General features: G+C 46.0%; 1 protein-coding gene across 9 annotated transcripts in view; it reads right to left on the reverse strand.

Moving 5' to 3' along the window:
- Positions 1–694: 694 nt before the first annotated feature.
- Positions 695–18,411, reverse strand: part of rap1gap2a (RAP1 GTPase activating protein 2a) — a 31,873-nt gene continuing 14,156 nt past the window's right edge. For 6 of the 9 annotated variants that reach the window (XM_060075935.1, XM_060075940.1, XM_060075937.1 and 3 more), the window contains 19 exons: positions 15,928–15,960; positions 15,149–15,385; positions 13,481–13,584; positions 13,099–13,177; positions 12,503–12,556; positions 11,465–11,548; positions 10,558–10,658; positions 9,996–10,125; positions 9,565–9,720; positions 8,960–9,031; positions 8,542–8,628; positions 8,091–8,231; positions 6,849–6,998; positions 6,164–6,276; positions 5,523–5,621; positions 5,118–5,256; positions 4,032–4,134; positions 3,125–3,195; positions 695–2,855 (listed from right to left, as the gene is read on the reverse strand). In XM_060075935.1, the coding sequence (XP_059931918.1) occupies positions 2,847–2,855; positions 3,125–3,195; positions 4,032–4,134; positions 5,118–5,256; positions 5,523–5,621; positions 6,164–6,276; positions 6,849–6,998; positions 8,091–8,231; positions 8,542–8,628; positions 8,960–9,031; positions 9,565–9,720; positions 9,996–10,125; positions 10,558–10,658; positions 11,465–11,548; positions 12,503–12,556; positions 13,099–13,177; positions 13,481–13,584; positions 15,149–15,385; positions 15,928–15,960 (1,962 nt within the window). In that variant the 3' untranslated portion in view covers positions 695–2,846. Of the gene's footprint in view, positions 2,856–3,124; positions 3,196–4,031; positions 4,135–5,117; positions 5,257–5,522; positions 5,622–6,163; positions 6,277–6,848; positions 6,999–8,090; positions 8,232–8,541; positions 8,629–8,959; positions 9,032–9,564; positions 9,721–9,995; positions 10,126–10,557; positions 10,659–11,464; positions 11,549–12,502; positions 12,557–13,098; positions 13,178–13,480; positions 13,585–15,148; positions 15,386–15,927; positions 15,961–16,862; positions 16,896–18,411 lie in introns of all 9 variants that reach the window. The other 3 variants (XM_060075931.1, XM_060075932.1, XM_060075933.1) reach the window with 1 other exon arrangement.

The following is an 18,411-nucleotide window of genomic DNA, read 5'->3' on the forward strand; positions in this document are numbered from 1 at the left end:
CCATTCAATGCTTCTGTTACAGCTCGTGTACGCTGATGTCGCACTTGGTGCTTCACGTGAGCCACAAATAGTCCAGGAGCCTAGCCAGTCCATCATCTATTCCTCCGTAAGGCACGGCGGCGGGGCTGCGATGTGATGCTTCAGGACCCCCCTCAAGGGCGGCATCACCGGTGGTCCATGTCATGCTGTTTGGGGGAGTCTGGCTCTGCCATGGTGTGCTGGATTATATGGCGTTACTTCAATTGTGTTTTTAGTTTAGTTAAATGAATCAAAAGTTTGAACTACACACTTAAATAAGCTAACATGTCTAGCAAGTGTTTGTTTTCGATAGCTATCAACAAAACCCACTACAAACCCATCAGACAACTCCCTAAAAGTATGGTATGAGGCTGGCTTCATCTGGTTTAACCAGGAAATGCTTGGACATTCCGGAAATAGTGTGTATCAATCACTTTAGAAAATCCACCCTCTCGGTGGTTGCATAATACCACCTCCCCTTCTCCACAGCTCGGCAGAGGGATTTTGTATTCTTTGTTTTAATTGTGTTTCAAAATTCCCTTTATTGTATTGAACAGGCTACATTTGCCCACAGATTGGAACGTTTTATAATATGTGCTTGTTCTGCGTGACAATTATGTGGGATTGATGATGTAACACATACCATTGAGTGAAAAACAACACTAACAATATGACACAAAATACAACATTTTATTTCAGAATAAACTCTCAATGGCACATTACATAACCAAATATACATATACATTTTTTAGGCCTCTAATAAATTAATGTATATTTAATTATTTCGTTAATATCTTTCATTAGCATACTCAGCAGTTACATTTATTTTACATGACATCAATGCAACAAAAGGCATAACTGAATAAATTACAGAGAGAAGGCTGTGTAGGCAATACCCGCTACAATGATAAAGACATAGGACTTGTTATTCGTCAATTGCTCCTATTCTCACCTGCTGTTCAAAATTGTAACCTCTACTGTGGACAATAATAAAACAAAGAGGCCTTCAGTGTGTATACATGTGTACACACAAACAGTGTTGCTATCTGGGACTGTTTGCTTGTTGAGTACTTCTCCAGAAAGGACAGAACCTACACTTCCTAGTCAGCAGCCGTTTCCTTTAAAATTACTCTCGCAGGCCTACTTCCCTGAGGGAGGAAGTGATTAACCCTCTCTGAAAGAAACAGTGAATTATTTCACAATTATTGTAGCCTGCCTCGGAATCTGTATTTCTCAAATAATTTTTTGAGTTATTTGGTCAAATTACGAAAATAGCTTTCCCCTTCCTTTGCTGCTTGTGCTTGCAATGTTTATTATACACCCCTCGGGGTTAAACGAGACTGCACTCCAGAGCTATTCACTATTCTGTTTTTTTCTTCCGTAGTCGCCCGCAATTGCCTTTTGCAAATCTGTTCAGAGAAATGTTGAGCTTAGCTTAAAACTCACAAAGCGTTAATATGCATGATCCTATGTGCTTCTATTAAAGCTCCCAAGTCCGGTGTTTTAGACAGATGTTCAATCTGGTCGAAAAACCATAGAATGCCACATCAAGTTCAACTCTCCCACGTGGTGGGTCGAGTAGAACTGCAAAGATTACATCAAACATTAACACAGATACAAGTACGTATAGCTGCATTTGGGATGTATTTTCCTAACATGGTTTCAGAATGTGCAACGAGGATCTGCAGCATATTTCGTGCTAAACTCTCACAAGTACTACGACCAGGTCCAAATGTACCTCTACTTCCTAAATGAGAAGCAAAAGAGGAAGGGAGCAAGGGAGAGAGAGAGACGAGACCAATGCTGAAAGTGTGTTTTTAGATAGATTGTAAGGCGCAACTTTGGCTAAAATAAGGTAATGGCACAATAGGATGGATTGTATAGTTTTAAGATAGCTATTGATTTGATGAGCACTAACAGACTCCCTCCTTCCTAAAGAACCTCCATGAAAGGGTACTTCAATTATGTTGCACAAGCAATAAGCGTATTTTAGGTTATGTATTTTACATCATGAGTGTGAGGTTCACTGTACTCATGATGTCACAAACAGAACCGGACCACTTGGAGGCTCACAAAGAGCTAAAGGTCTTCAGATAGGCCAGGGGAAAGGGCTAGGGGGTTAGGAAGAAGTGCTGCTTCTGTGCAGTATGCTACAGTGTGTGTTTGTGTAGATCATGTATGGTGTGTGTACTGTATGTGTGTTATATAAGCAAGTATGGGTGTTATGTATGGTATCGTTTTGGGATGTTTTTATATTGGGATTCTTTCTGATATACCATTACAGGGAGACAAAGGAAAAAGTTGATTCTTCTGGTGTTTTTGTAGTTGATATAGCATTTGTTATTTGTATAAATTAATCCACATTTAACACGACAAGTAACAGTTCAGCCATAGTCTCTCCTTAATTGATCCGTAAATCCCCTGTTTGCGTACCTCTAGGCTAGACAGTCCTGCCCATTCCACACTCACAGTTGACAAATGGCTTGTTTGTATGTGTGAACAACGACAGTTTTATTGGCAACTGGAAAGCAGCCTGTGGCGATACCATCAGTTAGGCATTAACATTGATATCTGTAGCTAAGGATAAAAGCGACACTTGCGCTACAGTTTGTCTTGAATATACTCTCACAGTATTCACCAGCAGACCCCCTGCGTACAGACGGTGCGTCCGTCTCTCAGAGGGATGCCGCTTGGCTTAGTGAAGTGCGTTGACAGTGGGCTTATACAGTCGTCTGTGGTACTCTTTTGTTTGTTGAACGCTAGGATAGCTCCTTGAGCCTTGTTGTTTCCCAATGTTGAGAAACAGTCTGTAGTTCCGCTTCATCTGTCTAATCAGACTAATAAGAATAGCAACAGGAAGGAATGATAGAAAGGTTTTAGCAGAAGTTCTAAAGTTGCACAAGAGTGATAGTGTCATTATGTTCTTCACTTCAGAGAAGTGTGAAACAAATCAAAATCAAAATCCAATCAACATTTCTCTCAAAAGATCTTGTACAAGATCTCCCCGTCCCAATTAAAATGCCTAACGTCTTAGGTCTGGGTTACAATGCAAACACAGATTTCACGGAGGAAGCTGTCCAGCTGAACTGAAGGCAGCAGAACTCACCGTAGAGGAGTGGCTCAGCTTGTCAAATCGAAACTTCAAATTTGACCTGGGAGACGTCTTAGTTTTCACATCTGGAAAGACAAGAGTGATGCAAAAAATAGAATCAATATAATAAATTGCTAAAGAAACGTCCACTGTACGTGTGTGTGTGTGTGTGTGTGTGTGTGTGTGTGTGTGTGCGTAATCTCATGCATGCAATCTGTGTGTTTTCAGGTGCTCCCGGTTTGAGTTTGAGTTGAGTTGTGGTTGTGTTCATGTGCTTGCGTATAAATGTGTACACAGTGTTCCCCACACATTGACAGGACTAAGGCGCACCGCCATAGTCTAAATTTGACCGCCATAGTTTCCAAAATAAAAAAATAAAGAAAGACAAACTCTAAATATCTGAGTTACTTTGTTTGGGTTAAACAGGGGGGGGGGGGAGGGAATATTTGGTATACTCAGAATCTATGAATTTAATATTATTAATAATAAGAATATTAATGATAAGAATAATAATAAACTAGTAGTATAAAGGCTCAGCACTGTGTTTTAGTAATTTTTGTTTTCCTATTTTCTTAAATGCTTTCTGAAAACTCCTCAACCCCATTCAGTATGACCCTTTACATTGTGTCATCAACATTAATATCAATACCAGCAGTTTGTAAGTCACTTGTCAGTAATTGATATGTCACCAGATTGATGCATTTAAATCAAATTTATTCACATTTTTCTCCTGGGGGGGGCATGCCCCCGGACCCCCCTAAAAGATTGCGAGCCACCCACCATAGTCTCTGAAAACCAATGGGAAACACTGTGTGTTCATGGACGTGTTTGTACAGTATGTGTGCATATGCTTGCGTGTAAGAATAGGTGTTTTTTTCATGGGCTGGTGTGTGCATGTGTGTGTATTTCCAGTCCACAGCACCTGTTGGACTGCGGCACATGATGACCGGGGTGCTGGTTCCTTGGCTGTCTGTGCTGAGGCACGGGCTGAAGACCAGGGAGGAGGCCATGGAGGCATGGCTGGCCTGGGAGAGAGCAGGAAGCCGGGGACCGGGGGGGGAACCAAGAGCAGGAAGAGATAGGGGAGGAAGCATCACGTCAAAACAAGACTAGCGGGTCAACGTTTAGGGTTTTGTTATTAGAGGGTTTTCTTCCACAAGCAAAGGAGAAGAAGGAGAAAGAAACTAATTTGGTCACGAGAGCTAATCATAAAAGTGGGAATGAGAGAATTTCTTAGCTGGTAGGAATGGCTCAGAAGATATTTGTTATCATTATGACCAGTATGACGTGACGATGTACATCCCTCTCATTTCTCTGCATCCTGAGAGGTATTTAAAGCGTATGCTGCAGCTGTGTACACAGCTAAACACGAGGCACCAACATGGCGTCTGAACATTAGCCAACAGGGACATGGAGGGAGAGTCTCTGTCAGCTGGTATCACGTCTGGCTAATTACAGGACATGAAATACATGAAGGCTTTGACACCTGAGACTTTGATTACTACGAACACACGCTCAATTAAGAACGTGTTAACACACCCCCGGGGAGCTCCTCACACGCTCACTGAGGAGGAGATTCCTCTGCATGAATGTATCTTGTTCCAGAGAGAGAGCCTCTGCTTCACTCACAGGTGTTCTTTTGTCAGGTTTATTTCAGGCTACCCAATACCACGGTTTCAAAATTGTTTGGTCTTTCTCATTTTGATGCGGTGTGAGAACAAATCTTAAACAATCCAATTCCACTGCTACAATTATCCACCAACACCACCTCCATCATCATCATCATCATCATCATCATCATCATCATCATCATCCTGATTATCTCCACCCCTACCCACATCATCCTCACCGTCATTATTCCACCACCATCATCATCATCATTACCCACACCACCAACACCATCCTCATTACCTCCACCGCCACCACCACTGTCAACATCAGCATCACCATCCTCATCATCATCACCCCCACCCCCACCCCCACCCCATGTGTATTGTGCAGCACTGACTATGTCCAGCTCCTCCAGGGCCTCCGTCTCGGCGGTGGTGCTGCTGAAGCTGCTGGTGCTGGAGGAGGAGCGGGAGATGTTGGGCCTGCTCCCTGTGCTTCCACTGAGGCTGCTGCACTCCTTCTGCTTCACAAAGGGCCTGCGGACATCACAACCCACAGCCAGGGGGCGCTCACACCTCACGCTACAGTTGTCTTTATTAGGCTGTACGTGAGCAATGGGTTTTAAAGGTAGAGTGTTACAGGTCTAGAAGTCGGAGTGACGCATAATGAAAATGATACGACGATTGAAGTGGTCTAAATACAAACAGACCTTATGTTATCCGTCTATGTAGATTATGAACACAACTTAAAGGACAGGTACATTCGAATGCAATGTTAGCCGAACTATTCTTTCTGAGGGCACCTCTCTTTGTTGGGGCAGACCTCCGGCGAGCTGGGATTGGAGGACGTCTCTGACCTCATTTCCTGTGACAGCGAGCAGCCCTCCGGGTGCTTCTGGTCACTGTGGATGTCGTCAGGGGAAGACAAACAACAATAACAACAACAAATGTTTAAATTAAACGGCATAAAAAAACGATGGATGTTGTCGTTGCAATATATTCCATCTTTTGATACCAAGATACCCAGTGTTGCAATACTAAGCGATTGGTTCTAAAGGAAGATGCTAAGAGTGTTTTCATGCTATGGGTGAATTCTAAGAGTGGAACCTGAGGGTGGATTCACAAAGTAGAAGCTTAGGGTGGATGATAGTAGATACTGAAGGTCGATAGGTAAGGAATAAACCCCAAATCAATCTCAATGTTCTATTGGACCGTTGTTGCTAACGTTGGGTTTGTGCCGCGTCGATGAGGAACCTTTAAAAGGCAGGGGGTGGGTTACTGAAAGAGCCTGCACACCCTTGGAACGTTATTGACCGATTCAGAATCAAGCATTCAACCACGCTGTGGTACAATAAAGAGCAGCTGCTGAGGGCGAATCCTAAAGAATAGTCACCGAGGAGGGTAGAGCGTGAGAGGAGCGAGAGAAGGGAGAGGAGTGTCTGACCTGCGCGACTGTCTGTCCGAGGGGTTCTCCGTACTGGAGTGGAGGCGGGGGAAGAGGCCGGAGCGCCGCTTCACGGGGCTCTTTAGCGGGGACTTGGCCGACATCACCGGAGGCTGGAGGGCGAAGGTAACACAACCCGAGACACGTGGTGGGGTTCAGTCGTGGACCGCAAGAGACCCTCGAATAAAGTGTATAAGACAACACACTGCTCTGTTCTGATGGAAGCATGTGATCGTGACAGATGCAAATCACTAGAGGGCAGTGGTGGCCCTCCAAGAGTCAACAGGTGAGAATTAACTAATGGGTGGGAGGGGGAGGTAGTAGTTGGACGAGGAGGAAATGCTGCTGAGTATTATGGGGTAGCATTTGGTCAGCTGTGGTCCATCCTACTACCGGAATGTGCATTCCGATATCTTGCTCAATACACACATGTGAGCTGCCTGGGAAACCAGTTAGTAGTTCCAGAGAAGAAGAAGAAGAAGAAGAAGAAGAAGAAGAAGAAGAAGAAGAAGAAGAAGAACAACAACAACAATGATAAGGAGAAGAAATGTACGTTTTTCTAATAATTTGCAGTATCAGAAAAACAAGCAAGGAAAAGGGTTCCCCACTCCTTGAGTTTGTTGCATCAGTTATGCCCCTACCCCACTCTCTCCCCCCCCCCCCCCCCCCCCCCCCCCGCACTCACATTGAAGGTGCTTTTGGTCAGCTCGCTGGAGCTCTGGGGCAGCACCCCCCCGCTGAGGCTGGCCGGGACCCCGCCGCCCACCCCGGGGCTGCGGTGGCGATGTGGCCCTACCATGGTCTCCATGGAGTGGCTCCGCACACGCATGGCCCTCTGGAAGTTTGGGGGACGGGAGGCGGATAAGAGAGAGGGTAGAGACAGAGGAGACAGAGGGGAGGAAGGGAGGAAGAGAGTGACAATCAGAGAGGAAGGGAAGGTTAGTTGTGGAGTAAGCAGATAAAGAAAAGCCCAGAAGATACAGTGAGACAGTTAGTTAGTATGTTATTATTAGCACAGTCAGTACAATGATACAAAGATGCCTTCTCTTTCATGACGTATTCTTGGTTTGTAACTCACACTGTTACGACGTCCCTTATTGCGTAATTCTACCACCAAAGGGTAGTGATTCCTAACAGTCAGAAAATTTGAGCATGGACAGAAGTCTGCATCGTATTAATATATATTCAGTTTTTCTTTGTACATGTATTACATAAGTATTAATAAAACAAACAACTCATGCTGAAAAAGTATTTATTATTATTGAAATGCATTTACAAAGATCTTTAAGTAGTCAGTAAACAGTAGTAAACAATAATTGCCAGTGCAGCAAAAAAAACAGCACCCCCAGTGGCTGACTGTAGAAAGTACAACATAGCTGTCCACAACACCTGTGAAGAGAACCATATGGTCAGCTATGTGCATTAACACACACACACACACACACACACACACACACACACACACACACACACACACACACACACGCCTATCGACTTTCACTATGAGCAGCATCTTGGTGAAACATTAGATGACTGAAGAGATTGCAATGCAGCAAGATGAGAGGACTCACACGCAAATGCAAATAGCTCACACAAACACACAAACACACACACACACACACACGCGCAAACACAAACACACACACACACACACAAATTAATGCCCATACACACAAACAAACAGATGCTTAAAGAAGACTGCAAAGCTCACAGGGGTGCACATGGGGGCTGAGAATCATCGGGTCATATCCAGACACACAAGGCGATCGTAAAAAATAACTCAAATTCTCCAAGCCGCCCTCGGAAAGGTGATCAACTAAACAATACAAATCTCTGAAGGCTGCTTTGGGCCTTGTTAAAAAGGTCACGTCTTTTTTGTTGCTTTACTTTTAATGAGTTTTCGTGACTAATGAATGAAGTGGTTCACCTTGAAGGACTCCAGCAGTCCTCCGTGACCGCCGTTCTCCAGCCGGTCGTCGTCGCCAGCCACGCTCACGCCCAGCGTGGCCTGGCTCTGTCTGTGTAGCTCATCATGGAGGTTGTCCAGCAATGCAGCCCGCGTTCGGCCCTGGATCACACACACACACACACACACACACACACACACACACACACACACACACACACACACACACACACACACACACACACACACACACACACACACACACACACACACACACACACACACACGGACAGCCATTTATCATCGGGGAGATAATGATTGAGATGATTGAGAAAAAACGTGTGTGCGTGCATGTGTGCATGTGTGCCTGCGTGCGTGCGTACTTGTGTGCATGTGTGTGTGCGTGTGTGTGTGTATGCGTGCGTGCATGCGGGGGGGTGTTTCTATCCGACTGTGTAAGCGACTGTGTCACCTCTAGTTTGGCAAATTTGTCTGACTTGTAGCAGGCATTTTCTGCATTGATCAGCTTCGTCAGCAGGAAGTCTCGAAACTCGGGACCCTGGAGAGAGGGTAAGAAAGGGGGGGGGGGGGGGGGGGGTAGATGCAGAGGTCAGGGAGATAGAGAAAATAGAGAAGAACAGAGGAGGCAGAACATGGGAGGGATGGATAAACCAGAGGGGCGCTGAGGTGACCTTCAGCCACACCGTCGATTTCATCGGGATTTCCAAATTGAAACTGTGTGAGTGTGTGTGTGTGTGTCATTTTATTTAAGAAGTCTGCTAGTCTCAGTCCCAAAATAACATCATCACCATACATATTTTACCCCTCTTGTCCCTTAGCTCCTACCGCCCCCCCATCTCCTTCTCCTTCTCTCCATCTCCCCCTCTCACCTTCCTGAAGACAGCCGGGTTAGGGAGGGGAGGTCCGAAAGGTGGAACGTCTTCCCTGGCTGTGACGGACACCTGTTGTGACAACACAGACACACTGAGCTCACACACAGCTCGTCATTCAGAAGGGGGTTGTTTGAAGTGGAGGGGCTCTGATGTTAAAAACGTGTCTACGTCGACGACCAATGATAACTAAAATAAGTATGTGTCTGAAATGTTCCACGGTTTATTCATAAATACTGGTCATCTCTGTGTCTGACAGCGATTTTCTTTCACTTGACAAGTACAATTAGACCCTGATTCAATTCAATGGGCTAACTCAAAACGTTTAGCATGCCATGGCTTTTGCAACACATGTCACAACAAAGGATTTGACTCTTTGGATGAGCCTTAATATCCATAAGTCCATATCAATACATGTATTACCAAAGTATGAATGCGTTATTTGACTTGTGACTTATAGCACTGCATGCTGACCAGGGAAAGTATGACTGGTACCTTGTATGTGGTGTGTTCTATAGATCTGCTGACTGGTACCTTGTGTGAGGTGTTTTCTATAGAGCCGCTGAATGGTAACTTGTAATTGGTGTTTTCTAATAGATTGGCACCTTGTACATGGTGTTTTCCGTGCATGGGTCCTGGACCTGAACCAGAACGTAGGCATGCAGGAAGTTGGAGGCGATCATGTCCGGGACGAACGGAGTGGCATCTTCCTGGAAGATGGCCGCCACAATGTCATTTCCTATGTGTCTTTTCCTCTGGAGCTGTGGAAGCAGAGAAGGAGATGAGATATTGTCAATTAGCTGAACAGATGGTCGGTAATGAAATTTGTAGCATTTAAATGCATAGCATTCTACCGTCACAACATGGCATGATTGTTATTGAATAAAGTAATACATAATCCAGCTTTCATCTTTATAGTAACCTTAGGTAGAATTCACTGGCAAGGGCTTTGACATTACTTTCAGACACAACGCTGCAGTATCTGTGTTTCACCAGAGATGGTGCTGTCCCATTGACAAAGAGGGAGGTATAGTACCTGCTGCACATCCCCCTCAGTGTAGGGAAGCTTGGTGGAGACGTGGAACATGATATCTCGCTGTCTGAAGACTGTGTAGACCGACTCCATGCCCGTCTGTCCATGGGACACGTCCAGCCCCCCACGGAACCTACCGGAACAGAAATGCACACACAAGCAGGTTGACGGTTTGTCTTCAAACGCATAAAGCGTTTGTTCTTGCTCTGGCCTGTTGTAAAATTGCATGCCACGGTAAATACTGTGTAACAGAGACGGTCATGGATTCTGTGGGGAAAACATGCTGGTATAGGCCTGTACTGAAAAGCCAACGGGACAATAAAGATAATAGACAAAGCTCTGATTACTTGACGATGCAGCCCGTTAGAGCCCAGAATGAGCTTGCTAAGCACTTTATTCCATGTTAAATTAAAATATTGAACCGTCCAGACAAACTGTGCTCGTGGTTGAGCAAATATCTGAACTTTAATCAACTATGTTCTTCAGTTACTAGTTATGAGTTTATTTTACTTCATTGCATTTGAATGTCATACCATATTTTCTGTCTCATTCTGTCCCCACTCACCCTTTAAAGTCCTGCAGCTCAATGTTTTCTCCCAGAACATCCAGAAACTCCCGGAAAGCTGGCGTTTCCTCATTGTTTCCAAACAATTCCTCCTCTGACGTCTGGGGAACGCACAGGGTGATGGTCGTGGTGGGATGGACGAATGAATAAATAATGATGCAATGATAAGTTCACAAAACAAGAGAAAAACAGGTCATAATGTAAACATAGTTATCATAACACACAATGCAAACCGTCCAAGACAAATCCTGGACACTCCCCTCACATGCCCTCTAAGAGGAGCTATGTGGAGGTGTGGAGCAGCTTCAGCCATTAGCTTATCTCCCCCCAGGTGCCAAACCAGGTGTTTCAGGCCTTCCTTTATGCACACACACATTATGCAGACATCTGACTTTACAGCAGTGCCTGAGTCCCTAGTTTCTTCTAAACCTGAACGCTCTGTGATGATATTTTTTCCGTATACACTTGATCACTTCGATACTGACCAACCCACCCCTTTTGACCCTTGACCATTTGAAACTTTTGCATGGATGGTGTGAATTCAAACCCATTACACGTGTAATGGGTTTGGCTTGTATGTAGTCTGTGTGATTACTGCTTATTAGCATGGCATATGTGTACTATTTGTCTTTTTGTATTCTGTTCATTGTTATTTCAACACTATTTTCTTATCTGTAGTTTGGCCGTCTTAATTCCTGCGGCTGTGCCTCCTGAATTCCCCCCTGGGGGATTAATAGTTATCGCCAGTATTGGTCGGGGAGGAGCTGGTATTAATCTATTAATCTTATTTTCCCACTTATAACGCCACCACATCTTTCTTCATCAGTTAAAAGTATTTTTAAATGCAACCAGCCCCCTCCCCGACCAGCATCACAGACGTCACGAAGACAGCGACTCTTTCCCTCACCTGTCCAAATTTCTGGTAGACGACCCCAAACTTGAAGGTGTTGTTGAGCTCATGTTCATCATAAGCCACTATCAACTGGGAACCCTGTATGTTGAAGAGAGAGGGTGGATGATGGAGAGGCAGAGAAGAGAGAGAGAGAGAGAGAGAGAGAATTGAATTTAATAACAGAGCTGGCAGGTGAGGCGTTTATCTTATTTGGGTCCTGTGAGGTCGACATGTGACAGACCGTCACAGCCCACGGCGAGAGCATCGCTCAATTTGTTTTTGCATCACACACACACACACACACACACACACACACACAGACACACACACACACACACACACACACACACACACACACACACACACACACACACAGACACACAGGTTTTTTACTTTTCCCCGAGGCAATCCTGAGGAAAATGGTTCCTCACATGGTACCCACTGAGAGGAGTTAGTTGTCAAGTCGAGTCCCCCATTTGTACAAGAGAATAAAATCCTTAAAAGTTGACTCAGCCACCCCCTCAGCCCTCCCCTCTCTCTCACCCACAGCTTTATGCCTTGTCATTGTGTAGTCTTTGTTTACTTGTCTTCACTTTACTTTACTCTTGATCCTAGTAAATGTCCTCTGGGTTCAGAGATGGAAGCTGGATAATGTCAGCCCATTCTTAATACTTACACAGCACGTATTTACTAAGACAGCATTGGCTTAGTATCAAAAACTGTGATGGTTCTCATTTCACACCAATAGACTCAAACCTACAGCTTTCAGTGTCCCAATGGTGTTGGGTATTATCCCAAACAATTGGGAACAGTACGTTGATTTAGCCTTGAGATTATTGCCCATTGTTATTCATAGAGGCCTGCCAATGTCAATCTGATACAAGCAATAGAGGGTATGTTAACACAGATGTGAGCACTTTCAATCCAAATACGATAGTGGAAAGTGAGCGCTAGTGTGCCTGACATACTAATGAGATCACAAGTGGTGGTGAAAAGTTGTGCGAGGTGTCATTATATGGAGCCCCAGGGATCTCTCCAGTGAGGTGCACTTACCCTGGGGTAAAGGACCGGGCTGAACTTCAGGCCCGTGGCGTCATCGCACAGGAGCTATGGAAGACAGAAGATGAGCAGGGGTTTCATTTCAACAGGGGACAGATGGGGCAATTAGAGAAGCTCATGCTATGCCCCTAGATGACTCTTCATAACAACCGCCCTGCTGTTTCTATGGGAGGGGATCAGTCATGGGCCTTTGGAGAAACAGATGGGACTTTTTAAACCCCGTCCTCTCTCTGGTCAGAGCCCAAACACTAGACTAGACACTGCCTCAAGTCAGTTATTTCCTATGTGTTCAGCTTCAACGGTACCTATTCCTTAGGGTAGCTCACAGCTCAACATTGAATCAAAGTTTGGATGGGAACAGCAAAATCAATACCTAATGATTTCACAGGTCTGTGGATCTGTACTGGAAGTGCTGGTTCAGCTAATCGCGGAAATCACAGATTCCACGCCCTGGATTTGTTTTCCACTGAAAAGTTCAAACTCAAGTATCTTCTGAGCTGTTGGCAGCCATGTATCAGTGTGGTGTTCGCGTGGTAGGTCATGGGGTCCATGTGTAGCGGACTCTGCACAATGGTCTGGGGGAAGCCTACCTTGGCTATCTGAGGTACGCTGGGCAGCTGGCTGAGGCCTGCCAGAGAAATCCTGTCGTGGACAGTCTTGGTTCTCGCCCTGAAATAGGAAGACACAGTGTTCAATACATAAACCAACCTGAGGTTATTACAACAAGTGTTTAGGATTTCTATGGCGGCGACTCCGCTTATAAGGACGGATCCCGTTGTTGTCGATGGATTCTTGAACAACATTCAGTGAAACCGGCAAACTAACTATTAACAGAGCGAGGCTTTATAACCGCTGTACAACAGGCACGCAGGTCGTTCTACTTAGCCACACCGGCCGCCTGCCATGTAAATTATTTAGATTTGCATAATCTGACGATAACGAGGAGCAGCAGAGGGTTATTCAATCATGTACCTGAGCATGATACGCAAAAACTCCTGGCTCTCCGCCTCCTCTTGTTTCAGCGACATGATGAGGTGTCCTATACTGCTGCCGGTGCAGTAGTAGTTCATGTGCTCCTGCACGGGCATAGAGCAAAGATCAAGTCCACGAAAGGTAGGTCACCCTCATGGCAAGACACAAGGCAGCGTGGGAAGTTGACTCGCATACACACGCACGTTATATCTGTGCATATGGGTATGCATTTAGAATTTGCATGCACTGTATATTTTAGCATTGTTGCCAACTTTTTCATCTTTCCTTTTGTCCAGATGTGAAAAGAAAGCTTTCAAGAACGCTGATAAATGGTACACACACACACACTAACAGATACACAAACACACATACATACCCGCACACATAAACAAACAAACACACACAAACAAACCCACACACAAATGGTGGCAACCCGGCTTGGTGAGGGACCAACCTCCCCCTAATCAGCACACGATTCTTCTTTCGCAAACCAAAAAGCCACGTTTATTTCAAACGTAAGTATCTTACTAAAAAATACAAAAAACCTGGGAGGAATATCCGGCGGTGTCCGTCTGTCCGGAATCACGTCCCCCTGGGTATTCTTCTGTCTATTCGTCAGCAGTGTTGAGAACGTTACTTTAAAAAAGTAATTAGTTATAGTTACTCACTACTTGCTCCAAAAAGTAACTGAGTAAGTAACTGAATTACCCTATAATAAAAGTAACTAGTTACCAGGGAAAGTTACTATTTGTGTTACTGTAAAAAAAAAAATCCACTGTGTCAAAGAATTTAGATTTTTCTGACCAGTTTTCAACTGGCCTTAATGTGTTAAATTGTTGAACTGCCCATTCAAGGCCCTGATATACTTCCAATTGATTTTTTTATTTGCTTGGTTGCAAAGGCTGTGGAACATCTGCCGAATACTACAGAAAATGCCAACTTTTCATCGGATTGCTCCGGACTCGCCATTTCTGCTGCTTCATCGAATCTGTTTGGTGTGTGCGTGTGTGTGTGTGTGTGTGGCGCACGTGTCCTGGCTTAGTATAAAAACACTGGCTCCGATTTGCTACCATAAAACATGACCCTGCCTTAGCCAATCATAATCGCATATCTCGTTGTTAACCCACCCGGTCTCCTCACTAGCAGTTTGTATTTGCAGCCAGGGGTGCGTACGGATTATGCAGTTTATTCAATCAATTTATAGTAACGCACTGCATTTAACGTACAGCAACGGCGATGTAACAACGGAGTAATTAGTTAATACAAACACTGTTTGTCAGTCTCTCCACCTAATGGATCAGTCTCTCAACAGGAGAACCAGTGTTGAAGCAGGCTCTTTAAGCGATGGTTCTCCAACTGCTCCGACCTCAGGTGCTCCGTATTTCGCTGATTGGCACCAATGCGCTCACTTGTGCCACCTGGTGTAAATGGGTGGTAACCGCCTCTACCACCTAACCCCTGACTCAGGGGCGTTGTGCCCGAGCTGGGTTGCCACAACATACACAAACACACAAACAGACACACATCCATCAACACACACACACACACACACACACACACACACACACACACACACACACACACACACACACACACACACACACACACACACACACACACACACACACACACACACACACACACACACACATCCACAGTAAAACTCACCCTGCCAAGGAAGTGTTTGCGGTAGGCGCGCGCAGTGCCGTTACACTCCAAGCGGTACCCGTGACCGGCGCCAGGGCTGCCCCCACTTCCTCCACCGCCGTCCTCCACCTCCTCCTCCTCACAGAAGCTGGACTCGGACGAGGTGGGGGTACCCACAGGCGCCTCAGCATCCTCGATCCAGTAGCCCCCAAACTGGGGCAGGATGACCTGCGGGTACGGACCCCCCTTCTCCAGGACCTGAGGGGGGAGAGAGAGTGAGAGAGAGAGTGAGAGTGAGAGTGAGAGTGAGAGAGAGAGAGAGAGAGAGAGAGAGAGAGAGAGAGAGAGAGACAATGAAACATACAGGAGAGAGAGAGAGAGAGAGAGAGAGAGAGAGAGAGAGAGAGAGAGAGAGAGAGAGACAGAGAGACAGAGAGAGAGAGAGACAGAGAGAGAGAGAGAGAGAGAGAGAGAGAGAGAGAGAGAGAGAGAGAGAGAGAGAGAGACAATGAAACATACAGGAGAGAGAGAGAGAGAGAGAGAGAGAGAGAGAGAGAGAGAGAGAGAGAGAGAGAGGGAGAGAGACAGAGACAGAGAGACAGAGAGAGAGAGAGACAGAGAGAGAGAGAGAGAGAGAGAGAGAGAGAGAGAGAGAGAGAGAGAGAGAGAGAGAGAATAGCAGGGGAGAGCAGAATGTGTTTGATAGTTTCTCTGAGAATATGTCTGGCAGAGATATTTCTCCTGGGTGAGGACAAGGCAATATATTTTATATGGGAGTAACTCATTGAAGAAAAACTCACATCTTCTATTCGTGGGTAGGGTATGTAGTCATCCTGTGGAAAGAGCAACCACAACCAACATGGTTAGTACAAACCATCCTCACATTGTATTGAGCGTGGATAGATGATAAATGAGAGGCTATGTTCTACGGCTGCAGCCAAAGGACTAAACACATATTATTTTTAACACAGCACAGTAATCGACAGTGATTCCTTTCAAACAAGCTTGCGGGCAGTGACGCAACATGAAATGCACAGTCATCTTCAATCATAAACAGGGCTGCGTCACCCTTTGATGATGTCAGAGCTGTGAGCCCGGCCTTTGATGGAGTCTGTTAGCCTCTGGGATGACCACAAGTTTGCCGTTTGGCTGGTTGGTAGTCGGCTCACGACGCTGCTTCTGTGACCTCTTAGAGTGCTGAGTGACTGTTTCACCCAACACCACCAACAGGCCGCCGGTCTGTTTATATTCTGGAGTTGAGAGAGACGACTGGCAGGCCAGAGTGGATCAATTGGCACCCGGTGGTCTATTGGACTTCTAATCCATCAATTCAGGAGGTATCTGATTCTCAGGGTGTGGGAGGGTCCTGAGAAATGTTTGATGTGGTTTGAAGGGGCTGTGAGGGGACTTCAGAGGCTGACAGATGATGAGGAGATAAAGGCGGGAGGGCGGTGGGGGGGGCAGAACCCCAGAAACACAATGAGACAGGTCACATGCAAGGGAATGGAGGACACTGCATCAACACACACTCACTTGAGATCCGCAGACACGAGACACAATACCCATGTAGCACTAGTTGTCATGCATGTGTATGTGTGCATCTGTGAGTCTGAGTGAGTGCATCGTGTGTTTCTCTGTGTGCGCGCGTGTGTGTGTGTGTTTATGTATGCCGTGTGTGCGTTGTGTGTGTTGGTGCGTGTGTCTGTGTGTTTGTGTGCGTGTGTGTATGTTGAACCTTGGATTTCTTGGTTTCCTCAGCTTTTGGGACCTTAATAAGGTTAATATGCAGCATAGGAGGAGGAGATACACAAATAATTACACGATGAAAAAGTCCACGAGATGATCTATTTTTTAACTAAATGTGCATATGTATTTCGAACCTCATTCTCTCAAATGCTTATCTAATGTCATCTCATTATATAGAACAAAGTCTGTTTCCAATCTCCCTTATGATACACAGAAGTTATGGCAGACAAAAACAAAGAGAAAACAGAAAGGTTGTCACATTCTCTAATAGACAATCTTACACTTGTGATTGTGTGTTTTCACTGAAAAAACATTCGCATTTTTGGATTCTCTCTCTCTCTCTCTCTCTCTCTCACCTACAGACATCATAATGGAACCCTCTCTTTCACTCAAACGTCAACAGATAACATGATAATGGACAACACTGTAGCCGCCGCCGCCGCCGCCTCCTCTTACCACCATTTGATCTGAGATATTATCGAGTCACACACACACACGTGACCACGAAGCTCTGTCATAAATGCAGAGTGGAAGAGATAAATGGGCCAATTACAGTCCAGTCTGTTTTGGAGCCATCTTACCACGGGGTACCTGGGCTAGTAGTGCCCTGAAATTCTGTTTTTAAACGTGGTGGGGGAACTGGCATCACATAGAAACACTCCAATAGTGTAAGCACTGCAATCTCGCTCTTGATCCCTTTTTGTTGTCATCAATGTATGAAACTCACACCCACGCACAAGTGCAGACAAGCATACCAACACGCATGCACTCATACACACGTGCGCGCACATGACCGCATGCTCACAGACACACATACTTGAATCATAAATTATTCGTTACTAACATACACAGTGCATTGTGTGTATACATCGTTGTGTGTTTGTGTGTGTTGTGGCAACCCGCCACGTTGAGCGCACCAACTCCTCCCAAACCGGACACAATTGCGTTGCGCAAAAGCCAAAATGAGGCATGTTTATTTCCGAACATAAAAGTCTCTCCAAAATACAAATAACATAAACCTTGGGAGGAATCAACGGTCCCCTCCCTCGTGGGTGGAATCCCGTCACCCACGAGGACCGGTCTCTCCGTGCTGGAGCTCCAGGGCTGGGTGAGCCCCGAATGAGTAAGCCGGCTATTTAAGCCCTGCTTCTCCACTTGTTCCTCAGGTGCTCTGAATATCCCTAATTGGCCCAGGCCGGGTTGCCACACTCCTCCACCCTTTGCTGAAGCCTCGGGTGGCCTTTCGGAGGTGGCAGCGGTCCGGCGCGCAGCATGGCTGCTTCTGCTGCCGGCGTGGCTCGTTTTGCGGCCTAGTCTCCCGCAGTCTCGTCTCCCGCGACCTCGTCTCCCGCGGCCTCGTCTCCCGCGGCCTCGTCTCCCGCAGCCTCGTCTCGGGCTGCGTCGTCTCTGGCGGCGTTTCGTCTCTGGCGGCGTCGTCTCTGCTGCGTCGGCTCCGGCTGCGTCGGCCCCGGCTGCGTCGGCTCCGGTTTGGGGGTGGCTTGAGGTGGGCGCTCCCACCCAAAATGGCCCGTAGCTCG

Source organism: Gadus macrocephalus, chromosome 16 (genome assembly GCF_031168955.1).
Source record: "Gadus macrocephalus chromosome 16, ASM3116895v1".
Lineage (NCBI taxonomy): Eukaryota > Metazoa > Chordata > Actinopteri > Gadiformes > Gadidae > Gadus > Gadus macrocephalus.